Below are 27,716 nucleotides of genomic sequence, written 5' to 3' on the forward strand. Positions count from 1 at the left end.
ACACAATTTTGTACCAAAAGAAATACACAATGGAGCTTCATAGTTTGTTTATTATTGTGTTATGCATTGCTCATAATTGTGTCAGAGTTTTGAGTATGAAATATGGAGGCCTACAGTCTCTTATACAGTCTGATTAATTCATGTGTAAGGGGAACAAAGTGCTGAGATGGTAGGATTATGGAGTGATTTAAATAGGATTGGGATGTTACAAGAGACGTTGGTCAAATAGAGCAAGTATGCCATGTAGCGTCTTGTGATCAGTGTTTTAAGTTCTGTCACGTTTCACACATCTGGGGTTGAAATGAAAGTTGCACCAGATGCCTGGGGGACCAAGTTTTAGCTATGTCAATATCACAAAGGCTTTACTAGGTGAGGTCCCCCTTTCACCTTACCGTGGCTTGAAACGTCGACATAGCTCCGTGAACTCAAACACTGTCTTCAGTGGCATTTGCTCAGTCTATGTGGTCTGTGATACCGGTACCTGAAGGAACTTCTGCAATGACGACTGAGTGTATTACAAGCACAGGGCCTCTTTCGTCTGCGTCTGTAAACATTTTACCAACCCACACCCACACACATGCAATTATCAAAATTATTCCCGAAACAGTGTTGTGCCCCGTGGAGGGAGCCATGTCAACAAACCGTCTTATTCTACCCCATAGGAGGGTTGCAAACCAGTTTTCTGCAGCTCAGAGGTTCAAAAATTCACGGGCAGACTGTCTTGCTAACAGCTCTGCAGTCACTCAGTCCAAACAGATATTTGAATTGCACCAATTATTGTGACAGGCATCACAGTACATATGCAAACCTTCTTCATTTTTGTTTTGTTTTGTTTTGTTTTGTTTTTTGGTGGGGGGGGGATTAGTGTGATGATGCTTCGTGCAGAATGAGATGAAAACCACTCATTTCTATCTCATCAATACACATGTATGTTTGAATGCTACAGGGCAGAGCTGTAGTATTCCCCTGTGATAGCTAATCAATGTCTGGCTGTGATTCAGGACTTCTTAAGTTCTTGCTCGTTGACAAAAGCTGATCCAGCGCTCTCAAGTTTTTCCTGGTGTAACTATGATTTGAAATTGAATAAATTCATAGGCTTGACTACATAATACAATGTATGTGCACAAATGTTGGCCTGCTTGACTTATCTCTGTCTCCAGAAAACTGTAATATCAAAGCTAGCATGACATAAGGATATACTGTTAACACACAAATTTTTGCGGTACCTACATTAATTTTCGCGCATTTTGCGCTGGTTTTGGCTAGCGCAAATTCTGAAATGCATGAAAATATCTTCACAATTTTCTCTACACATTTTGAACGGGTGAACAGTTATGCAGGGCAAATTCAAGAACCTGCGAATATGTTTCTGAGCTACTCGACGCGAAAAATTAATTGCAGAAAAATATGGACATTTACAGTACAATGCCAGAAGCCTGCACAGACAAGGGCATATATGGATTGTAAGTCTGATGTAGTTTGAATGATATTTGGGTTATTTACAATAATTGTTGATGTTCATTAATATGTAGACTGGTGGGAGAAATACTCAATAGGCGTTTTCACATCAGCCCGATAAAAATCCAAGCTCGAGATATTTTTCGCGATTGCAAATTAGCGCGCTATTTCATTTCCTATTCACATCAGCCCGAAAAAAATTAGCCCGAAATTTTTTTCGAGCGAATTTGACAGCTGAGCATGCGCAAACAGTGTCGGGTATACTAGTAGAGCGCATGCTTTTGGGTCACACACGCTCAGCATGAACGGATGCATCGCGCTAATTTCTTGAGGCGATTTCACATTATCAAATAGCGCGCTAGTTCGCTATGTTATCCCTCTATTTTAGAAATTTCCCGAGTTGCACTCGAAAATTTTCTCAATCAGAGAGATACAAGCGCTAATTTGTGTTCACATTATCAAATAGCGCGCTATTTTGTGATGGGGTTAATTTCCCAAGTCAGAAAATAGCGTGCTATTTCGAAACATCGGGCTGATGTGAAAACGCATAATAAGGTCCAACTGGAAGACTTGATAAATGTCCACTCTGTGTTTCATCTTAATCTTTTGTCTATGTAAAAAACAACAACAAATGTTTCTTTGTGCATTTGGTCAAAATATGTTCATACTTTCACTGGACCTACTTAAAGGAAGTGACATAGTTCTACCTTAAATCTACTTTGCCCTTTCCCTCCCCACTTTTCTTCTTTTGCACATCACCTGTGTAGAAGCTTTTCACACTTTGCTTGATATGCCTTTGTTGTTCATCTGTGCCCTGCAGAGGTAATGACCCCTTTCCCAAGTAAAATGATAAAAGGAGTAGAAAAATAATCATATTTTAATGAGATCTGGAAAAACAGCCACTATTTTGTTGTCCAAATTTAATGGGTGGAATTTTTACCATTCTCTCATTTTGGGTACCCCAAACAACCCAATACAAATGACTTTGTTTTTCTGCAGCTGTAAGAAAGAAAGAAAGGAAAAAAAATTATACATCTAGGATATCTGACATGGAATTCCTCGCACCTGTTATGCATGGAGAAATATTCACACGCTTCAGTATTCCAATAAATCCTCATAAATTGCTTAGTGCCTGCCCACCGTGACAATTCCTTCATCAATATCTCCCCCTTCCCCCCCCCCCCCCCCCATGTCAGATCATAAAAAAATGGAGGTGTGAGTAACTGACATTTATGGGTTCACTGTTTGGTTCAAAAGTTGTGGCTTTTGGATGGTTTGCCTCAGGCTGTGAATTGAATGCAAAATTGAACAAATTGACGGAGAAGACCCACACAGGGTTTTGTTCCTGCACGGTCACTGCGGTAGCATCGTAAACTCTGTTGCTTAAACACGTTTTAGAGTTAAAAGTCAATCAGCTTGGCAGACTGTGACATGAAGCATCTCACATGTAGCTCAAGTTTATCTTCATTTACCATTCTCCACTGAGTTAAAATATGTAATGCTATATGAAACTTAAAATTGATAAAATGAAAATTGCAATGAAAATGACTTCCAGGAAAGCTGAGTTAATGTGCATGCTGTATTGTACTTTGAATTGATAGAATGAAAATGGCAATGAAAGTTATTTTCAGGAAAGCTCTGTGGTCTGCTGTGAAGTTTCATTGCACACATCTACTGTGGTAGTAAACAGCATACCACTCAAACAACTCTCATTCAAAATAAGTAGATGTCAGAGGAAAAAAATTTATGGAGGTAAAAAAAAAAAAGGAGCTGCTGAATGACAGTGATGTGATAATAGGTTGATAATGTTTAGGGTGGAAAACAGACAAACAAGTGGGGATAAAAAGGCTGCCTGGTTCACCCTGTGGGCTTTATGAGGTCGTGTGGGGTCAGCGCTTGTTACCTGTCTTTACTACCAGCCTGGCTTGGCAGGCATTGAGATTTGTGGAAAGGAATTACCTGTGCATTTTTGGCATTCTTTCTTAAGCTCTTGTATGTGAACTGAGTACCAAAAATTATATTTGAACTTTTTGAACAAATTGATGTCGTAGAAAAATATATCTCTGTTCAGTTGCTACAAATTGGCCCCTTAGAGTCTTACCTGAAGGCATTTCTGAGTAAATTTTTGTATGTAATGTGTGTGCTTCTAGATGATAGAGGTGATGCTAGTGCTTTGCAGTTTTATTTTTAGCAACATGGTTAAGAAAGCAGAGTATTTCATTCATCTCCATAATAAGACAAGAATTGACTGACGATAGTGTAATGGGTGAGAAACAAAGGGTAGCAAGTCACCAATGATTTTTATCATGGCTACTACTAAAACACTGATCAATTCAGTGCTTAATTACGTCGATGCAGGGCAATTTGTCAATCAGTTGCAATGAAAGCATCTCGATGGAAGAATTTCATGAATTTGAATGCAGATATTACCGTCAGATTCCTCTGTAGAGTGCAAAAACAGTCACTGTGTAGGTGGTTTTGGAGACATTCATATATATGGATACAATATATGTACAGAAATATGTCATGAGACAATCAGGGGGTATTTGGGGTCAAGAGGCACTGACCCCTGAAAACCTGAGCTCTGGTAGGCGATATCAAGTAACAAAATGGTGATGAACCAACGTACAAGGTCACCCACGAAATCTTTCTGCACTTCATGATTGCTGCAGGCACTTCACCAAAGTGGTATCAACTTGCAAAGTTATTATCCATATTTCAGGCAGCACCCAGTGGGGAAAAAGGAGTAGAAAAGAAAAGTCAAAACATACGGGCAGAAGTAATGTCAAATCTGCCGTACTGTGCAGGGAATTGTGGGGAATTGACATCAAATGACACAGACAGTGCACGATTGTACTCCTTCGCTTTATTTCTAGACAGCCTCCGAATGTTGCAAAATGTCTTCTTCATATTTTTCATCTGTGTAATGTGTAGTGCTTTTTCTATGATATTACCAGCTATGTGTGCTTTTGGTAGGTAAGTGGGCTCCCACGCTTTGCAATAAATTCTTGTTGAGGTTTTTGTTTTATTTTCTATGATGCAACAGCTGTACAGTGTTCTTTGAAACTGTAGATGGTAGGAAATCAAATTTGTAAATGAAACAAGCCGCAGCAATAGCAAAACCCTTTTCCAAATGTTCCTAGGACCGTGTTCTCTCAACCACAGTACTTTGTGGCTTGTAGCTGATCAGATCATCATTCTCAATATATGCTGCTTTTATGCTGGCTGGTGTTCGACAAGTGCTATTGGTGATCAATCCATGAAGAATGCCAATGGATTGATTCTGTTGACCTTCTCCTTGGGAGGCTGTTCGGCAGCCTAATGCTCTTTGAAGTCTGCGCTTCTGTGCAAATATGTAGGAAGATCAGTCTTCCACCATTAGACTTTATAGTGCTTGCCTGCAGCTGCCTTGACCTCTGGAGTTTTTAGCGACAAGATCATGTGACACCAGGACGTGTGCCACGAAGAATCAGGTCTGTATTGATGGGCAGAATGGCAGCACAGTCTACGGAGAAAGTGATTTGGGCTGCTGCTACAGGCTTGTTCTGTGAGGCAGGATAAAAATCAAGTAAGATTGATCCCGCTTAAAACTGTTTCAGGACTACCAATGCAATATCCACATAGGTTTCACGTTCAACGAGGGTTTCAGATGGTAATAACTTTCGATTTTTTCAATCAGTGCGAACGGGGTGCAAACAGGGTGCTTGATTCAAAGTATGGATGTAATGCCAGCAGGTCACATACTGCAGTCGTAGGGCAATCGGCTGTTTACAGTGAACACATGTAACAGGTGTCAAAAGGGGCCACTCCCACTCACCCTCCTGTTCCATTCACTCACAAGAAGTTCACTGTTTAACCCTGTATTCACCTCCATCTCAAAATGCCATTGACTTTGTGTACAACCACATTGTAGTTGAGGAAGATAGGTTCGTGTAGAGTTCTGACTTTGCCAAACACAATCACAGCATGTCAAAGATCCTGCTTCATCCATTCATCGCAAAGAGCAGGGTGTTTAACCCGGTGAAGTGGTCCTACCTCACATCCAACTGGACTCCATGGAAGACCAGCTTAACGTAGCTGAATATGTGCTATCCAGCCATCTACTCAGATGGAAAATGAATAAACAAACAAACAATAAACAAACAGCAGCCATCACATACACTCTATGAGCGTGTTTATACAGAGAAGCAAAATACGCGTTCATGCCGGCTCATGCCGGCATGAGCCGGCTCATGCGAGAGGACCTCTCGAATTTTGCTCTGTATAAACACGGCGTATGCCGGCATATGCCGCCAAACGCAGGCTCATGCGAGAGGTTCCGTCCGCCACCTTTTGAGGTGGCCGATGCGAGAGGAGCCTCGCGTATTTTACTGTGTGTTTATACAGACGACCGAAATTCGAGAGGTAACCGGAAAGCGCGTATTTTGATATCTGTCATGATCGAACCACGTCTTCTCCTTCTTACTGAAAAACTGGATTTCAATTTATCATTTGCCCGGGTGGTTGTCAAGAGTAACGTTACAAGAATGACCTTCAAGCTTGGTGGTCCTGATGACTTTGCCGGTGCCGTCTTGATTTTTTCATTTTTTCCCATCATGCAATAAACTGCACTGCGAACGTGACCTATGCTTGACCCCCAAATTCGAGAGGTCCGGTTCAGCTGAGGTCCGCTCGCATCGGCTCGCATCGGCTCGCATGAGCCGGTATTTTGACTTCTGTATAAACACGAGAAATAAGCGCTCATGCGGGAGGTAAAATACCGGCTCATGCGCGCCGATGCGAGAGGCTCCTGTATAAACACGCACTATCTCTAAAATCTCTGTATGAATAGTCATGAATGTCCCACTGTAGTTTTCCTGCCCTCTGCCCCTCTCCTACCCTTGCACCAAGTAATAAGCTCCTCCTCTCCCTACAGTAGACTGTACCTCAGTGGTTGTTCCTCTGTTCTGTATCAAACTTTGTGCACTTCATCTTTCATTCTGGTTAGCTGCTTCCAAGGGTCCAAGGAGTGATATACACTGTATTTTCCAAGTGATTCTCATTGCAGAATTAAGATGTGGGCGAGCTCTGGGAGCGAAACACGTCCCATGTTGTTGTGTTTGCAAGTGTCAACCTTTTAAGATTGAATGTTTAGCTGAAGGGGATTGACTCACTTCAATACAAACAGGCTCTCCCCCCATCACCCCTTTCTTCTTAAGACTTTTGAAGAGCTTGTTAAGGTGTACGGTGATACGAAACACTCCTGGCAGTAAAAACTTTAAGGCTGCGTACTTGAACCAACCCCCAACCATCAATCATTTCACACCCTGTTTGAGATCAGGGTAGAGTTGTCCTACTGTCTTCAATCATTATTAGTGACAGTGTCTTGGTGCGGAAATCACTGCAAGACGAGTGTGGAAGTTTCACATTGTGATGCTCAGAAAGATGTAGAAGAATGGGGCAAAGAGGCTGAACTGCATATAGGCCTATATTTCCCCAGTCTTCCTCCTTTGCCCCCCCCCCCCTCCAAAAAAAAAAAAAAAAAAAAAATTATGGCTTGGAATATGAAGCTCAGAGCTGAGACTATTAATCGAACAATAAAGTAGAATCATAGCATTAAATGCCTCGTTATGAAATAAAAGGGCTAAGAAGACAAGAATGAGTGTGTTGGTGTAAAATGGACAAATTTCTTCCTTTATGACACTCAATCCCCATTAGCATCTTGACAACCACTTTGAACCATATCGCCTGTTAAACAAGAAAGCATTTGTAAACTTGTAGAGTGTGGCAAACTTGCTGGTCACATGCTCATCAATGTACAGGGCAATGAAGTAGTATAGAAAGTCAATTAATTTTGAGTTCAGCTTCAAATATGTACTTAAAGCATATCAACTGCTCTCTATTTAAGTCCACTATATTCTTCCGGCCAAGTTTCTAATGTTTCTTTTGTTGATGTTTTTATAAATGAGGAGGTGTGGTTATATTGATTACAATGTGAAATAGAGGTGGGCTCATGTGAAACTGTAGTCATGGTTGTCCGAGAGAAATGGGAATGATAGCTAGCTTGAGATCAAGTTAAATCAGATATGAGTACAAATGTATATAATGCAAAAACAAGTGTGGCTTCAGACATGGGTGTCTCTTATCAATATCATAAAAGTGGTAGGCACCTAATTCTGAATGTACTGTACGTATGTAAGATGACTGCCTTGATCTGCTTCATAACCTAACAATGAAAATTAGATGTCACATTAGGAATTTGATATTTCTTCAATATCTATTTTTCATTTCCAAATGATTTAGTACAGTGTAACAAATTGGCATTCAGGAGCTCTTGCAATGTGGTAGATTTTATAAACATAGTTTTCGTGCTCATCAAATGTTTGTATTTTAATTATCATTTTCACTGGGATTCATTTGCTATCAAAACAAGTTGTGAGGAAAGCTTCAATGGTAAGGAAGTGGTCTTTAGGATTCAGATATGTCATGTATGTGTGACTGGACACGTAAATGTAGCAAGACCGTCAAAGATGGTAAAATATCAATATCAGTGCCGTATTATTTTTTTCAGAAATAAATTTGGTAAAAAAATGTACAGTAGAATTATTCACCATAACCAGAAGAATGAGAAGTTGACTTACCACAGAGTAAAATATTTCTTGGAGGATTTATAAACTTTCTTTTTTTAATAGGTTGACTTCCCTATGGCAAGATCAATTTGCTTATAAATGGAAATTGTCAACAACGATCCTCACAATCATGCAGTGAATCTGATGCCGTTATCTCCACATTTTTGGAAGTGTGTCAAATTATGACACATCATCACTATACAGTATACAGTGTAGGTATTCATTTGATTCTGACAGGAGGACAGATGAAGCATGTGTCTGCAATCAGAGAATTGTAAATACAGGACAGAGATCTGACCTCTTAGTAGGGAGATATGATGAAGGAGGCATTGGAGTTCAGCATGTTGGCGATTACAACCATGCCCAGTGTCATGGAATGTGGAATCCCTCAAACAAATTCATTCCCAGCATTCCAGCCAGCCTTTCAGACATGTTGATTTAATTTTCTATTATCGGCTGGGCAAGGGGGTACAAAATTAGACATGACATCACTGTTTGGCATCTTGGAGGTGTCCCCAGGGCTGGGTATATATGTTTGGGCAAAGAAGCTACTTAAAGGTCAACTGTGGGTTTTCTCCACCTCCCATCAATTTTGAGCTAAATGCTGCGAAGCATCTCGGTTTAAAAAAAGAATTAACAAAGATACAAAATCTCATGTGAGAAATGACAAAGTTGTTAATCAATGGATATCTAATGCTCTAAATTTGTTGCGATGTAATGTTCATATATATGTGGTGCATCATCACACTACCAGTATTGAATAGGAGATCATAAATGGGGAAAAATTGCCTGTAAAGCCAACTGTGGCAACATGGCCTTACAGTTTTCTAACCTTTAATTCTCTTTGAAGAAATTTCCTTGTATTGAAATCTGTAGGGCATATCTTCAGTTTGAAACTTAGCATCTGACAATTTATATCTGCCAAAAACCAAAACATTATTTTCCTCGACATTATTATGGGTTTTGTGATGACACATCACATTTCAGGTACACGTGTCTCTATCATGAAAAAAAAAAGAGAAAAGAAATAGCCCAGAGCATTATAATATCTTATGTTTGTTCCTGTAGGTGCCATAGGAGGAGACATTCTGCAGTTGGCTTAAAGTGATAGTACTGCTACAGAATTTTGGCATGTGATCTTTTTAATAGAGGTTTGAAGCACATTTAGATCAATTTTCCTACCAGCAAAGATAACAGGCTTTAAAGTGTTTGTTTCATTTAAGATATTGTTGTTTTTTAAGAACAGTGAGTCACACGCTTTTATTATTCAAATTTGTATCGAGTTACTTTGAATATGTGCCAGCTTACTCCATGAATAGGCCTACACTATTTCTTTTGAATATAAGGAAGGTGGGTCATGTACACGTGTATGCTTATTGATTCCATATGATCTTAGAAAGCGCGATGAAGTCTGTCACAGTGCTATTTGACATTGCCAATCATTACATCAGTTTGTAAAAATGAATAAACCATATTATAGTCATTGATTGCCTACAGGGTAGGCCTATCTTTTGTACTTGTACTCTACAGTTCACAGAGGTCAGGTTCAAGCAAGTAGGTGGAGTGTAATAGCCATGATCTTCTGTATTGACAATAATTTCTTTGTTAATGGGGGACTTCAAAACAGTTTGTTTAATAGTCCTGCCATCTGTGACAGAGCCTGAATTGGGGGCATTCATGATTATTGACCAGTGACCACTATGGCACTGACCACTCATTGACATGCTTCCACGTGGCTGGCTACTGCTGTCCCAACATCCAGGGATGTTGGACCAACACGCAAAGTGAGCCTCATTACTATACGTGTTGGGTATTAAACTGGATTACATCCTTGATGGCTGAGTTGGTATTAGATTGATTGTATTGGATTTCACACTGTAGGTTCAAACATCTGTCATGATACGGATTTGAATGACAAACGATGACGATTGTGAGTCTAGTATGAAAAAACAAAAAACAAAACAAAACAGAGCAATACAGCTGGTGCTTACCCAGTCAAGCACTCTGAGCTAATGAATTCAGAGAGTAGTAAAAGCTTGATATGCATTACTCTTGGGAACTTGTGTGATTATGATACATTATGCACCTTTTTCTTCTGAAATGTGATACAAATTTTTATTTAAGCCTAATTGCACTTGTTTTATATGATCTATCCCTGCAATGCAATAGAGTTGTACATGTACATTTCAGGAGAATTTTCTGCAAGAAGCTAAAGATGAGCTCCATCTCTCACTCAGAATACTCAAAGCCTGCATTTGAGCTTTATTACATTGCCTGCCAGTACCTGGGAGTGATGGTCTTTTCGAGAATGTACATTAGGCTAGGTTTTAAAGTGTCAGTTGCCATATTCATGTGCATGGTGGTCATATGATCTGTATCAATATCTATCTTGTTGGCAAACATTGTCATCAGTTTATAGAGGAGACATTGTTCCGAATAAGAGTTTCTTTCGTCTTGCTTTCTCAACATTACGTGATGTAAACAAATGACCAATTTTCCTCTGCTTCTGCTGGTTGCTGTGGCTTGGTGCATGTGCAGATTTCATGTAATGGAGATGTTCACCTCATGTTTTGATGACGAAAGGCAAAAGCATTTAATAGGTGCAGTTTCTAATACTTAGTACTACGATGGTCACCATGATCACTCCTTGACTGCTCTTGTGAAATAAAGCTTCAAAGAGCAAACACATGCAGCATGGGTCACAGTCATAGTAGGGAAACTGTGTTACAACGCAGAAGCGTGGTTCTGGATTTTCATGCAAAGCATACCGTGTGTACACTGTAGTTCAGTTGTGCAGGACGTGTTACATATGATTGGGCACAGAAGGTACAGTTACTGCCATGTTTCGTGCAGTGCTCAGAGGTCGTTGACCTGCTTTGCAGTCATTGTGAATGAACTTGCCTCGGCTGTGTGCTGAATTATATGGGCAGTGCCTGTGTTTGTATTCGTGGTGGTCTCTAGGTAGCTAGCTAGCCCTAAATTGATATCACATTGCACTGCCAGTAGCTGGCTTCCTGCAGATCGCTGTACCTGCTGTGATGTAGGGTGAATCCATCACTGCAGCTGCCCATCCCAATGCCTGCTGCCATGCTTTGCAACGTGCTGGGCTGTGATGTGATATTATATTAAAACTGATGACAGACTTGCATGATAATTTGATGCGCTTGTTCTTTGATTGAGCCCAAGCAGAGGGATATGTGTAAAGCACATAGTATCCAATTATATTTTGCTGGCGCCAATGATTATGTTCTGCATTATCATTATCGAAGGGGGTGGGGGGGACCAGCTTTTACTGATGCACAATTTTTATAACCAAGAGGAAGAAAGCAAGTCTGAAAGCTGAGATCTGAAGTTATCTTTAGGGCTTTTTACACTTGTGTTTCTTAACCCCGGACTTTCTCTGACCCAGGACTATCGTTAGTCCCGTACCAATTTTTTGAGCTTTTTACACTCGCCAATTAGTCCCGTACTATCTCTTGTCCGGGGCTAAGGAGAAAACTGACCTTTTTACACTCGTATTTCTTAGCCCCGGACTTTCCAAACCACATGAATATTCATAATTACGCTGTGTACTGTACACGTACACGCACGCACCGGCAGCACTTGATTACCTCGTTTCTGATTGGTCAGTGAGGGTCGGACTTCGTCTCCGTCGCTTAGCCCAGGATTATTTTTTCGTTCTGTTTACACTCACTTGCTTGGCACCGCAATTGCGGTGCTAACCCCGCTATTTTGCAGGGCCAGATAGTACCGTACTATCGGTGGGGCTAGCCCACTTTGGCAAAAACGAGTGTAAACAGAAAGTGGGCTAAGGATAGTCCCGTACCAACGGTGGGGCTAAGGCCCCCCCTTAGCCCCACCGTTGGTCCGGGGCTAAGCAAAATTTTACAAGTGTAAAAAGCCCTTATTATAACCTGAAATCCTGTACATAGCAGTGCACTATGTTTTGTTTTCTTGCGCACTCAGATGTATCTATCTTCTTTCACAAGGATGCTAAGTGATTATGTTGCTATGGCAATATCTATCATCAACATCCATCAACGTTGGTGGGGGGAGAAGAAAGAGGGAGCCCTTGTTAGTCATGTCAGTAGATTTACATGTAAGCAATACAGTGTAGTTCCAGACTGTCTTTGCTTTAGCATGACTGAATTGAGTCATGGTCCAGAAGACCCATACATCATGTCTTTTTTCTGGGAATGTCATTCACTGGACAGCTGATGTGAGCATACTGGTGTTAGCAGGCAGCGCTGCTTGCCGGTGGGCAGCTGTTTGTTGGAGATGTGGAATCAAAGGTGCATTACCATAATGTTTAGCCTTGTGCACCTTTAAATTGGTATCAAATACAGTTGTATGATTAATGTAGTCAAATATTTCTACACTGTAATTCCTCTTAAAAGGTACTAGTGACCAAGAATGCATTTTTTTTTTTTTTTTGTTGGTGTGAATAGTTAATTCTTCTACTTTGAACATAGCAGCAGAGGAAACCTCCATATCTTTGGCAGCATTGGTAATTCATTTCATGGCTGTCTTAAAAGTGAGATAAGTGTGATCAAAGCTGGTATTCAAATCATTTTGAGGTTATCACAGCACAGGTCCCCTATAATAGACGTGAAAGAGTTGAGTAAACCTCAAATGTCAAAACAGAAATTTACGGCCCATTGAAGTTCACGATACTAACGGCTGACCGTCCTCCTGCGTAGAGATTAATGGTACAGTGCGGGATAGTTAGCATTCCTTGCTCACAGATACCCCTACTGCCAGGAGATGATAGATCTTTGGGGAACAGGTCTTTGCTTCTATGGAGGCGGGTGGAATGCCCCCACAAAGCCATGATGAGGTACAGGCTCGGACCCTGCTTGGAAAGCCATGTATGGGACAAGGAGGTAGCGCCTCCTGCTTCTTGTCCACCTTGTTTACACAGATGAGGCATCCTTTTGAAGGTTAAGTCACTCCCACATTACAGCATTAAGTGATTTTCAGCTGGAATAGTGGTAAAGCAAATGGCATCTCTTGTACTATTCAGGATATGAATAGTGTGGACTGTCTTTTTTCGCCTTGTGCCATCTTGGTTTTTTTTTTGGAATTGAACTTCATGGGTCACATCGAGGTCATCTCTCACCTTGTGGGCCAGTTGACACAAGAACAAGTGCAAATTATGCAGGAGATATACAGCTCTGTTGTCAAAAATATTTTATTTATTTTTATTTTTTTTAAAGGGCAAGAGATATAGCAGTGTATATTAGTTGAATATTTTTTTTCTTGTGTTGTTGTGTGTGGTCTTGCTCAACAATTTTCTCAGTTGTGTAGCAAGAATATTATTTCCTGAAAGAATTACAATCTACTGAATTCTTTTATAGAATGATAAGGAGAATAGTGTGCTATATTCAAATTTAACAGTCAGTTCATTTAATCAGGTACCAGACAGTACAGTAAAAAATTAATCACCATTTGGATACAAATTTGCTTTTACTTTCGAGGATGTTGTACAAAATGTGTGCAGATATCACACTCGTTGTACCCATTGTCATCTACCAGAGTGAAGCATGCTGTTCGAATAAAATCTCATTTAATGAGTGGTAAAGCAGAGCTCTTTGTATGGCTTGTGTTGTTTTGGGGTATTAGATATGTTTCCAAAGTGCCAGGATTGGAAAATGATGTCAGAGGTAAAGATAGAGGGTCTGTCCAGAGGATGGTCAAACTGATGGAACACTTCCAAGTCCCCTACACCCCACACTCTTTCCAAAAGATGATGTCTATTTTAATAGTTGATTGAGTCATCTCTCTGGCATGATGGTTGGAAGTGTGCGGCATTGGTCTCTGGAGACGTTGATGCATGGTTGGCTGTCTAAGCCACTTACTGTCGCAGATCAACCGTGTGGCACACATGTATGCTTCCCTCACTGTCACTGAAATAATCAGCCGTACGCCAAATTTCAGAAACAGAAAAATTACTACCCAGCTCCTTGAATCTACTGCAGAGTATGTCATGTGATGTGGTGATACTTTTTCTCTCGTTTTTGTTGTGTGGTAGTGATACTGTCTAGTAGCTGAGTAACATTTAGTGTCACTTCCTATCTTTAAATCTCAATAACATATCAACTGTAGTGTATATCTCATTGTGATATTTTTTTGTTTCTTTAATTCCAGAATTGTGTTTAAAACATATGTGACCCGCTACAACAAAAGGATCCTTAAGTCGCTGACGGCTGAGCCGAGAAAATCGAGTTTGAAGTCACATCATCAAAATTGTTCAAAACAATCGGAATTCTGTTTTTAGTATAATTTTGTGGTCTAATGCTTTGTCTATCATCTGCCGAAATTTTGAGGCTAAATGATCGTAGGAAAAGCAAGAAATCAGCGTTTTTCTGGGCCATGATTTTCCGACTTTCAACGTAACAGTAACGTGTCTGAAGATTTGGATTTAGCGCCGCAGCTAGACTCCGCCCCTAGCAACGAGGGAATGGTCTTATTGGTCAGTGCGTGGCATCCTGATTACTGATTTGTCGTGCGTAGACCGCTGGGGCTAGGCTTGAATGAACATCGCGGAGGTCGCTAGGAGCATATAAAAATATATATAGTAATAAAATTACTGGCAACCAATGTAACTTCATCAAAACGGGTGTAATATGTGAAAATTTTGACGAACTGGACACAAATCTCGCACATACAGTCTAATGACGCTGAAGCTTGGTTATCTGTGAATCTGGTAAGCCAAACAATAACCCATTACAATAATCAAGCCTACTATTAATGACAGCATGAACAACAGTCCTTCCCCGACTTTTGGATCCTTTTGTTGTAGCGGGTCTCATATATTTATTGCATGCATATAAAGTGAAACCAATTGACCCTACCTCATTCCTTTCTGTTGTAACTTTACTGTCTTGTCTTCCATTCTGTCTGTCTTAATTCCTCATTATTTTCTTCATAGTCATCATATTCATCATCATAACATTTACCATTCATTACACGAAGACCATGCAGATAATACATTGCTGTTCATCATAATGCTCTGTCACATCATTATCATTCAAATTCAAAACAATTTCACCACCGCAGTGTATACTTTGTCATTCTCATGACAAATCAACAATAAACAAACAATCTCAGTTCCACGATGTCTTTCCGTGGCCTTCACCACCTGATTGTTCCATTTTTACCATTGTGAGACATGGGGTGCAAGAATCTATCCATGGAGCATTAGATTTGCGACGCGGACGTTTAAGACGGCGATTGCTTTGGCTGTTCTCCCCTCTCCCTGCGTTGTGTTACAAAGTACCTTCAGATTACGGGAGGACACAGCCCAAACAAAGTAAAATGGCGCCCCCATGTGGTCAGTGCATCCAGTACCTCTCTGTGTCATGAATTGAGTGGATGCAAAAAATGGCCCAGAACTGACTGTGCAAACTTAGATGACGGGAGGTTGATTTTTATATCAAAGCAAATCTGCGCATGCACAGAACAGGGTTTTTTTTTTCTCTGAACTTCTACTTCATGAAAATTTAAAGCTCCCTATTGTTTCCATCAGTTATCACTTGCCATCAACATGACACTTGTGAAAGCCATCATATTCCAGTCCCTGTGAGTGTCATCACATAGAAGCTAATGCAATAGGCGTCGGATGCTACCATCCTTACCTTGCACCGTTATCACCATTTCTACCATTTTTACACATGCCAATGCAATCAGGTGTCTCCTGACATCAACAAACTCCACCATGACAATAAATGCATCACCATTTTCATCTTCACTTTCATTTCAGCTGCTCCTGTTCACACCTCTTGATTCTGCAGGAGACTTCCTGAAAACGTCATTATTACCTCATGTCTAGATATGGGGAAGAAACATTTCTGAGATCCAGGGATTATTTTTGCCCTCTGAGATGTGTGTGATATGCAAGCAACTCAGTGGTTGCTCTTCAGAATCCTCCCTGATTTTGATTTGTGTTAATGTTCGACTCCACCTTAACCATGATCAGTGGTACCACAGCTGCCACTGTCACAACACCTCTCCCCTCTGCAGACATCACATCTGCCATTGCTGCCACAATCTGGTAATCCATTACCACCACCTCTACCACCACCGCCACTGTTATTCCATCCCCTAACTGCCTTTTGATGATGTATCCCACTTAGACTATTAAAGTGCAATTGAACTGCACTCAAGTTTATTTTAATAAAGTGAAATCAGATGCACTTTCTGATAAATGTTTCATGAACATCAAACATGGTAAAAGAATGTTACATATTTTAGCTTCTTAGGCCCAATTTTGATTAATTCATCTGATCTTACAATGTTATATTCATTAGGGTCAAGTGGCATATGGTATGAAATTACTCTTTGTCATCACCATCCATTCATTCTCACCTACCACTTGCAATTCTTTCTTTTTCTTTTTTCTGTTTTGTCTGGCACCATCCACATTACCACTGCTACCACCATCTCTAAATACATGTGCCACTTTCCTCTAGTCTACCGCCAGGTTCACAACATCTTTCTTCTTTATCACCACCACAAACAACATTTAATAGTTATTACCATACCTACAACCACTGTGTCGTACTGCTGTGCTGCCACCCGTTATCATTATCATTACATCTCCCACTACCATATGGCTTTCTAGGAGTAAATTACCATTTTGATTTGGTGGAAATCTTGTTGTAGGAAGATTTTTTTTTTCCATGGGAATATGGAAAATACTTTGCCATCTACTGAAGATAAACAGAGCTGAAATTGATGAAGTGTTACGTGGTACACATACTATACAGCTGAAATGATTAAATCATTTTTCTTACATACTGTCTCCTTTCTCACAGGTGTTTGTCTGAAAATAATATCTGTTTGTACCTTAATTTCTGTCAATCCCAACTCCTTGATGTTTTGATTTACACTCTTGTTGGTCTGACTATGATTTTAGCTCCCAGCGGTCATGCCAGTCGCATTAAAGGTACAGTATGTGTCTGATGTACATATCCGGCATTGGTGCTGCCTAATTGTTCTACAGCTGTCACTAACACATGTCTGGTATCAAGTTTGCAGTTTTAAAGTCATTTGTTGGATTAACTTTTATTTTATTCTTTTAATTTGCTCTTGATACATACATGTATGTATATTAGTTGCTACTAATCAGTGAATCAGTTCTTCTTGTTCTCATTCAGTATTGAATGTGTTATCAACATCGATAGTGGAGTCATTTTATGTATATTGCATGCGATTGTATTATAGCTGTTAATCCAGTCATTAACAAGTTGAAGTCATGAATATCAGTATTTGTGTTAGCTGTCGTTTTCAAGTTGTCCCCTATATGTACTCATTTTGTGAATTGGCCAAGAAGACATGGATTAAGTACATTGTGTGATATTTAGCATTCTCTAGTGTAGTTTTCAGCGGGAAGATTGGGCAATAATCTCATGGTGTGATGGGTAGTTAGGATTTTCTTTTTCTCTTTGCAATTTAATGCCATGAAAGAGAACAAATCAAAAAATGGGTGCTTGTGATTGAAAAAAGAAGAAAAGCAAATACAAAACAAACAAGCAAAAAAATAAGATTTTCGTATTATTATTCACATTGGTGTAGCGGATTCAATGCACAGATAATCCCAGCTGTAGCTTTATCATAGCACTGCCTAGTGAGTAGAAAATCTGGTTCATTGATTTTTACTGGTATAAAGATTCAAGAGCTTTGAGTTGAAGAACCTGTTCTTGTTTGGATGCTGCCCAAATGGAAGCTTTCACACCCAATAATAGACACATTGTGACTTGAGCTCTAGTCACAGGGGAGCCTGGGAACTCACTTTCAGTAGCATTTTGCTGGATAGAGATTGATCTTTTCAGTTGTCTAAACATATTTGGTGATGAATATATTTGTGTAGTTACATGTAAGTCTGGAAAGTATTTGTGATATGTGCATTTGTTGTCAAAAACCCTGGCTCAAAAAAAAAAAAAAGGGAAAAAAAGTGAAGCCTCAAATCATCAGTCTTTATGATACATTGTATACCTTCACCTTCAAAACTATCAATAGAGAATAGAGAATTGTGGATTGTGTTTATTGTTAGGTTTATCCAAAGAATATATTAATCAATTGTATTTTTTGATCAAATAGGACTACGAAAACCACATGTACTTGTTACATTATTTAAAAAGATGTTTTATCACATGATCTACTGATATCAATATGTCATTAGATCATCATGCAAAATATCGGTTGCAGTGCATTTCATACATGTACTAATATAGCTTCTAATTTGTAGCATTCATTACACAATACTGACTCAATTTTCAATTTCTTGTACTGTTGCAGACCTACAAGACGAGCCATTGAGCCCAATGATAAACAGTGATGATATACACAAACGTTGAGAATGTATCACAGTCACGATGGAAGGGCAACATTTTCTGTTATTGCAATCATTAATATTGTATTTGTCAGTCTAAATCATTGTCAATTCCATATTTTGATATCAGTTTAACTTTCACCCAATTTCTTTCAATATGTTAGTCGGTCTGTTTTGAGTAATATCTGAATTTATGAAAAAAACAGTATTATTACAAGTGATATGATACATTTTGTTTGTTTGGTTTTTTTCTAAAGATCCAAACTGCTCTTATTATAGTTGCAAAGATCTGCGGGAAATTTTATCATACTAATCTAATCTAAAAATCCTCGTAAAAGGGCAGGTTACCCCTTCCCCCCCCCCCCCCTCCAAAAAAAAGAAAGAAATAAAATGCTATCAAAGCTGCTGTTTGCAGTGTTTTAGACTGCTGTAGTCAGGATAAAATGAAATGATGAAATTTGATGTAAACGCTACTAACTGGCATTGATAATAAATTAAAGAAGCTAGCACTTCTATAGGAATTAATACATGAACTCACATACTGCGGCATATGGTACTATATGGCTTGAAATGCCAGGTATTTGATACTTTCTTGACTATAGCATAGCATGCATGCAATCTTTTCATCTTTCATATCTAGAGGAGATAACTTCCATATCTTTGTAATTCAAATGTCGTAGATGTGTATTCAAGACCTGACCATTTCAGTGGGAAAGAATTGTCTAGTATGTCGTCATGGCATAGGAAAAAACAGAGAAGCAATGTTAGACTCTCAGAGAACAAGCTTCATGTGATCACTTATTCCATGCGTGCATGCATTGGAATCTAATCTTTTAGGGTCCTTTCACCTATTTTGAGATTATGAGTGTCCGAAAATTAATCAAATTCAAATAAAAGAACCTCCCTGTCTGTATAACTCAACTGCAGTTCAAAGTGGTCTTATGGATTTAACTCAAATTGTAATTTGTGTATTGTATGAAAATACAGAGTTCAGTTCTAGTTTTGTTGTTGAAAGTGATTTTTATTATTTTTTTCCCTTGTCTTTTGAATAGATGCGGTTGCCAGCTCTGCTCGTGCAGCGGGTGTGAGACCAGCAGAAGCAAATGCCCTTGCCAATAAGACTGTGCGGACTGTCAACAATGGGGGCGCACCAACACACTCGGATGAAATTGTCATTGGTGACAGAGTCATTGTGGGTGGAAACAAACATGGCCATGTGCAGTTTTTGGGAGAAACACAATTTGCCAGTGGACAGTGGGCGGGAGTCGTGTTGGACGATCCTATCGGCAAAAACGATGGCTCCGTCAACGGAGTGCGGTACTTTCAGTGCGAGCCAAAGAGGGGTGTGTTCGCGAGGCCGGAGAAACTCGTGCGTGAGTCGGCGGGCCACGTGGATTCCAGGGCAGCTGTCGGGGGTATCGCGAGGCACGTCCCGACCACTCCTAGGATGGGGACCAGAGTTTCGTCACCGCGAAGCTCCATGTCCAAGCCTCCCAGTGCGAAGCCGGGGATGATGATTGATGACAAGCAAGACCCAGCTGTCCTCAAGGTACATTATACATTATAAATGCAAAGCAGTATTGTAAATGTCATTCCATCCATCCGGGACTTTTCTGACATTGCTTGAAAATGTCCATTCCAATTACTGCAGCTGGATGATTTTATATCATGTCAAAGCACATATCATATATGATAGATATTATTGCATAATTCTTGAAAAGTCCTTGTGTTAGTGTCAAATGAAATGCTGCTCCTTTTTGCTTGAATAATTATCCTGTAACATTGTTTATTCATGTCCATTGATTTATTCTGTCAAGCAAGACTTGGACAAGCCTCATGGATTTCAAGAATATTCCTTTGCTCTCAACCCGACAAAGAATGATATTCTATGACAATTATTCTACACATTTATCTTTTGCAAACATTTCTGCATTAATGCCAGGAGTCAGATTATCTTTAAAATGACATAATGACCTTATCATAACAGATTGTATATATATAATATATATATAATATATTAATATTATATGTTGTTGTTGTTTTTTTTGGGGGGGGTAATCTTTGAAAAGTGCTGGCAGTAAGTATGAGTGTTAAAGTGAAAGAGGTTCATGCACAGAGCATCAGACACATGCAGTCAATCAGCTGTCGGTGTTCAGAAAATATGAAAAGATACAGAACTATCATAATACCTAGAACAAGAAGGATTCATGAAAGTCAGTGCTGAACTGAATGATGTTTATAGGAAACCGCATTTTATTGTTTGAGAACATTGGCTTTGATATCCACAAAGCAATGTAGGATCTCTTCCTGCACTCTAGCCTCTAGAAAGTGAAAAGATAGGAGTTTAATTATTCACACGGATACAAAACTCTCCTAAATCTTGTGCATGAGCTTAATTGTTTTCAAATAAGTAACTGGTTTACATCTGATAGAAGAAGGAAGAGGATTCGGTGGGATATTTTTACTGTTTGGAAAGATAGAGGATGGAAATATACTGGTTTGTCCAGCACGATTGCAATGTAAATTCTAGTAAAAGAGATTTGATAAATCATGTTTTTGGTTGTTTTTTTTTTTTAAGCTTCAATGTTTCTTTATAGGGTAATCATTTCTATGTAAAATCTCAAGTAGTCAGTGCTCGCTGTATACTTGACAACTTTTAATGTACATATTCAATACCTTGAGAATGACATTACACCATTAGTTTGAAAGTTTACACATCACAACATTCAGCTCAGGACAGCTGTAATGTTTACATACAATGACAGAATTCAATGTGCAAAGTTTAACAGTGTAAGGAGTGGCTGATTGTTTAATCTAGCAAGTTGATAATCTACCCTGTGGTTGAATGTAAGGGAAAGTTCAGTTTTTGGTTTTCATTGTCAAATCCTGGTAACAAGTCATACTTAAAGCAAATTCCACAGATACTGAACAGAGACAGTTCTGGACAGAGAAGTTGACTACTTTAGAAATTGCTCTAGGAGATGTAAATTTGTATAAATTTGTTGACCTTAGAAGTAGATAAAGATAGAGGAGGATTTATGAAGCAAGGAGTTTATTTAACCTTTACTGGATCTAATTGTCTCACATGCTCAATATATCTCCTTCATTGTTGATGAAGATGCATTCCTAGTGGTCATATATTGTGGACAATAAATCAAGGGAAATTTATTTATGTTTAGGTAAGCATCTCTGGTGTTTCAGATATATTGTAAACGAGTTGTAAGTCACACAAAGAAACCAGATTACGCTACCCACTGATGAGTGTGTGGCACTGTCTGTACCTCTCTGTAGCTGACAGCGCCCTCATGTGAACTCAATATTGCACAGTCGTTGGACTTGATCTTGACAATATGCAGAGGCCAGAAGGTTGAGATGTTAGCTGCTGATCCTTTCCACATTCTTAGCCTTCGTACTTCCCCACATCTGCTAAGATTTCCAACTCCCTATGCCGACCATATTTTTTGACGAGGAAGATACAAATCAGAGCTATAAGATTACAGTTTGTGAGAAGGACAGTTTGTTATCGATAACTTCTCCATCCCCCTCCCCATCCCCCTCCCCCCCCCCCCCCCAACCGCTGCTTCCCCTCCCTGTCCGTCTTAGGATCATTGTAGCACAGAGACCTTGGCAAATCACATTAGATCTATACTGTTAAGCTCCCTGATCGACTGCTATGATGAAGTGATGATGAAAGGCCTGGATGAGACACTGGTTTCCTGTTGTTTAAGAAGGGGTGGGGGTGGGGAACTCTCCCTCCCTCCCTCTCTCTCTCCCCCTGTTTTTCCACCTACAAGAAATCCACCGGTTTAGTCATAATTTTGCTTCCTTGGGTAGGAACGAATAGCACATTGAGTCATTAAGTGATCTGGCGGTGGAGCCTGCTGGACGCGAAGGGGACGGAGCCAATTTGAGCGCACAATGCCTGTGAATAGATCCTGAGCGGTTGTGCAAGGGGGACGTACGATCCAGAAGGCAGGGAAAGCAGCTCTATAAAGTGAGGAATATAGTGGATTTTACCTGCCCATATTGGCTGGCCAGGCCAGTTTGCCTTTGCGTTCACTCGATGGAGCGTAAGAGAACATCTAGAGCTGGACTGCAGGTAATAAGCACTCAGCATAACTCAGGGGGCAATTCATTCATAATTATTGTGGCTTCTTAATATTCATGTGCTGTGCAATTGCACACACACAGGATACACACACCATACACATGCATGTATTCAACACACATGAACATACTGTACAGACACAGTTGTGCTTTGCCTCATGTGTGGTAGTAATGCACTATGTTCTCATGTAAACTACCGGTATTAGAGTTCTATAGGGTATACAACAGAATGGGTCTATTCTATGTGCCTTTATGGTGAATACAACCATTTAATAAGCTACCCTAAAAGCAACATTTACAGAGCACATAATGCACAATTCACAGAGACAATTTCAGTATTAAGGGAAGGAAGTTGGCTATGTCTGCAATGTTTTGCCAGCAACAACACAGAAAATGCTTTTTATTAATAGGATCTAAATGTCAACTCATTTTCTTGTGTGGTTGCGTGAAGAAAACAAATGGAGCTATACTACACTCATCACTGCATATAATGTACTGTGTTTGTCCACTGGGCAGCAGTGTGATCGCAAACATTATTTATGCATGTGTGGCGAAGGGAGAGCCCGTGTGCTCAATCGCAGGCTCTCTCTAATTACATGTGTGGTGAGTTCCACGTCTTTCAAAACGTTTGAGTCCTTGCCTGCAGCTTTTTTCAAGGCACATGTCTTGAAACCGTAGACAATGGAAGGGGGAGGTTATTCTAACATTCAAGGGAAAAAAGGGGCAAAATTTGCGGTTAGGGTTTGAAAACAGGGAGAGTCGAAGGTTGCTGTGTTAATGTCATTTAGTTTTACAAAGCCGTGTTGGAACCAGAGTATACAGAAGTCAACAGGTTACTAGTATCACATATGTCTAGAAGACTGTCGGCAATGTTGCAACATTTGTTTGTGTACATGCTCATCAAGTGTGTGTAGACCGTGCGTACAGTAGGTACATTTATGACTGAGCTCGAGTGAGAATATCAATTTTTATTTGGGTGATCAATGATGAGTTTGCACATACAGCGAATGCGAATAGTTGTCAGTAGATATTTTGAGAAAGATAAATTCCTTCTTTACATGTCTCTGAAAGGTCTGTTTTTCCCTGTCAGTGCTGCCTTCATGGCAATGAATTTCCACTGATCATCAAAAGGATGGCTTTGTAAAGAGACTAGCTAGTGATGACACATGCTACTGGAGTATACCGTGGCTGTGAGCAACAGACCCTCTGTCCTTTCACCAGTTGGCACAGGTAGAGCGTAAAAAATTAAATGTCATGCCCATTTTTGCTCAGCAAGACTTGTGCGCTCCCACACTTCTGCATTTAAAGGGGGGAAATAAGTATTGTGTCATCAATATTCTACTCAGGTAGGTCTGTGTGATGTTTCTAAAACCCGTTCAGGATGGGCTGATTTTGCTACAACACGCATTTCCCATAGACAATTGCCCAAGTATACTCGGGACTCGTCCCCAACAGGTTAAGAAATGATAATCTTCAACATCATTGAATTAACATGAAATGAGAAAAAAGAGGATGATTTCATTCAAAGGTAGAAGATGTGTTTTATGAGCCTTCAAAATTCTAAAAAATATTTATTGTAGTGTTTTTTTAATGTGTGATGATAGACACACAGAAAAAGAAATGTGGTATATTGTAGACCCTATTGTACCTTCACTCAAACATCTGTCAAATTTGGCATTGGGAAATAAAAACATTGCTTAAAAGTCACTCATTGTGTGAAATTTTCCAGCAATTGCACTGTTGCCTGCCAGACAAAAGTGGTGTATTTCCAGACTATTTATTCAAACGTGATGACCATGAATGGACTTTTGAGTCACAACGAATTGCCCAGCAAGCCATCACCATATGGCACAATTCATCCATTGTGATTTGTATTCCTTTATAAGGTGTAGTGAGAGAAGGTTGAAACTGTGAGATTTTGTTTACCTCTGTTTGAAAATCATTTTTCCTGCTCTGCCAGTCTGTTGGCTAATAGAGTCTAGAGTCTACAGCAGCACAGCCCTGAGCAGGACATGTACATTATTTCAATTCGAGTGTCCCCATCAATTCTTTAAAAAAGATGAAATGTCAACAAGAAAAGAAGAAAAAACAACAAACCAAAGTCTCATTGTAGAAATATGTATCCTAAGACCAGAAAATTGCACCTTGGAATTCTTCCTGTCATGATAGTGTAATATGCGATGACATGTTTTTAGCAGCATATGTTCACTTTTTTTTTAGATGAGATCAGGAGTTGAGCAAATTAAAATGAAATAGATGTATTCCTTTTGAGGGCATTTCCTCAGAATAAAAGCAAAAACAAAAAGAGAACAAATCAAAATAAAAGATGATGCTGATGACTCTTCTGTTTTTTAATCCCACTTTTCACATTGCTGAAAATCTCCCCGAATATCTGTCTGAAAATAGTTTACCGTCCTAGCTGGCACAGGATATTTTCATCTCCTTGCGTGATCATTTCTCAATTCTTATTATACAAATTCGGGCATCCTCTTCAAAGATTGTATTAAACCTTCATGGACTGCTTGCTGTCATCCTCTCTGATTTTCCCCATCTCATTAGATTTATGATGTGGCGCCAGTCGTCTTATAAATTACATTTGTATGTGAGAAGTTCTTAATAAAGAAGAAAGAAAGAAGAGCTGTAATATGTGACCATACATGACACGTGTACTCGTGATTGCATAGAACGAAGCCTCTCGTGGAAGTAGTGTATTACGCCGGCAAATTGAGTAGATTATTTGTAACGAGTCCATAACGAGAATTCATTATCACTAATCAGGGGGGCCTGGTTTTAGACTGTCTTGTCTCTGTCTTCATATAATTCTTCCTGCTGTAGTGTATGATGATGAATTTGCAGGATTTTTACTGACGTGTTAATACTACAAAGAATGGAAGTTAAAACAAAAACGAATAAGATTTAGAAAGTGGCAATCCCCTCTTTCAAGCATTCACAATTATCTAAAGCTTCATGTAGATTGTTAGGTTTGTTAGAGGAGCAAAAACCCCAGTTTTAAACAAACCTACACTATAAAGCTACAAGTAGGTGTCTTGATGAGATGGTAAGTTTTTTCCCCCAATGCCAGTTAAACTCATGAGACATCTTTAACCAAAGAATGTAAACATAAATGTATACTGTATACGCCATACATGTATATTTCGTGAGTCTAAATTTTCGCGAAATCGAGACCTCCCGACGATTTTGTGAGTGGTTAAATTCGCGATCGTGGAGTCCTGTACTGAATGGAGAAATGTGTACACGTACGTCACATTCATATCAGGATCAGAGTCAATATTTTCGCGTGCTTTTAATTTCGCGAATAGCAGCTGACTCGCGAAATTCGCGAAAAATAAAAACCTCGCGAAATATTTTGGCGTATACAGTAATTATAATGTGACATGATGACTTTGTGGTAAATGTCTGGGAACTGCTATAGGATAAATCATAATTTTAAACTTTGCTGGGTACAGATCTTGTTATTCAAATTAATGAAATCTTAACTGGAGTTGTCTTTTTGCAACTGATTGACAACTTGCTGATATGGCTTGTACAATGTACTACCAAAAAACACTGAATAATTGGTACTTGTTTGTACATTGATGAAGGGCAATTTGTCAATAAGTTGCAACCATTTTATCATTAGTATCATTATCATAATCATCCATGTTATTATAGTCATTTCATCATCATATGAATACTGTAGAAAAAGACACTCCCTCACTTTTGTCTTGTTGAACTTATGGTTTGCAAATGGGGAGGACTTTTTTTTTTTTGTAATTTTGTTTTTACTACTTCAAAGGAAATCACAAATAAGGAGGGACTTTATTTCTATCCAATGAACATGAGGTGAAAATTTGACTGGAGATAGATGCAGTGCCAGAGCTGCCTAGTATCCCTGATGCTGCAGGTGGATTCCTGAAAACTTTACTGTTATATAGATCTTCATGTCTTAATAAGAAAAACGTAAGAATCTCCCTCTGATTTGGAAACTAAATCATTGTTTTACCCCATTGTAGGTAAACTCATATAACACACAAGTAAATTCACGTAACACACAGGTATCTTCTTGCTTGCTCCTTTGAATCTCTGATTTTGATGGGTGAATGTAGGCAGTCCTGCAGTGTACATGTATGCTCATTATCACTTAGCTGCATCCTGCTAGACCTTGTATAAAAGTCTCAGACATTGTTAATTAATGGAGCAGACCAGGCTATGCTGGCATCAAATACAGAACGCGCAGACTGAATATGTTGAGTGAAGCGAAGCTGGTCTCTTTGAACAGGCATAGTATGCTCTTATTGTGCACACATTTTTCTGTTGTGAGACATGGAACAAAAAAATAAAGTAGCAGAATATCATTATGGGATATAAAAGGGATGTAAAAGACCAAGGACACAGACATTCACTCAATAATGACGAAAATATGCATTGTAGTTAGACACTGTGATCACAAGACAAGGAATTGTTGCTGTGTAGCAAATAACTGAATAATAAACACAATTCAACAACATAAAGTTACGTTCAGATGGTGATCCTTAACCTCGAGGATACTGTGATAGTGGACATTTTCACGGGGTGGAAATTTTTTGCGTCTTTTGCACAACCAGACCGAAAATAAAAGCACATGAACATTTTTTACATGCCATATGTTCAAGTAATCAATGTCCTGATTTCGCGGAATTTAAAATGCGCGAAATTCATCTTATGCGGCCAAGCACGAAAAATTACTCACTCGAAAATGTCCACTTTTACAGTAGCCATCTTCGAGGATAAGCTCGTAGTTAAGCACCGTATAGACGCATTTGTTGATAGAGCTATTGAAAGTTAAAGTTAACTCAGTGATAGCTATCCACAAAGCATCTCAGGGTTAGCGCTCTATCAACGAGGGGGGGGGGGGGGGGGTCTCCACTCGTAGTTAAGCATTGTGTGGACAGAACTTGTTGATAGGAACTTGTAGATAAGGGTAGTTACGGGGTCAGTGAGCCTATCCTCAAGGATAGCTACAGTTAGCTATATTCAAGGATAAGCTTTGTCGTGTGAACACGCATCATAAGCCCTTTTTACACTTGTGTTTCTTAACCCCGTACTTTCTCTGACCCAGGACTATCATTAGTCCCGTACCAATTTTTTCAGCTTTTTACACTCGCCAATAAATCCCGTACTAAGCTCTTGTCCTGGCTAAGGAGAAAACTGATCTTTTTACACTCATATTT

At 39.4% G+C, this 27,716-nt stretch overlaps 1 protein-coding gene across 1 annotated transcript in view; it reads left to right on the forward strand.

Annotated features, from left to right (window-relative positions):
• LOC139712815 (uncharacterized) overlaps window positions 1-27,716 on the forward strand; it is a 112,632-nt gene that overhangs the window by 33,375 nt on the left and 51,541 nt on the right. Inside the window, exons 3-4 of the mRNA XM_071624607.1 lie at window positions 16,984-17,013; window positions 19,452-19,948. Of these exons, the coding sequence (XP_071480708.1) occupies window positions 16,984-17,013; window positions 19,452-19,948 (527 nt within the window). The remainder of the gene's footprint in view (window positions 1-16,983; window positions 17,014-19,451; window positions 19,949-27,716) is intronic.

Source organism: Diadema antillarum, unplaced genomic scaffold, assembly GCF_040938485.1.
Source record: "Diadema antillarum isolate AM-2024a unplaced genomic scaffold, OU_Dant_1.0 seq00001860_RagTag, whole genome shotgun sequence".
Classification (NCBI taxonomy): Eukaryota; Metazoa; Echinodermata; class Echinoidea; order Diadematoida; family Diadematidae; genus Diadema; species Diadema antillarum.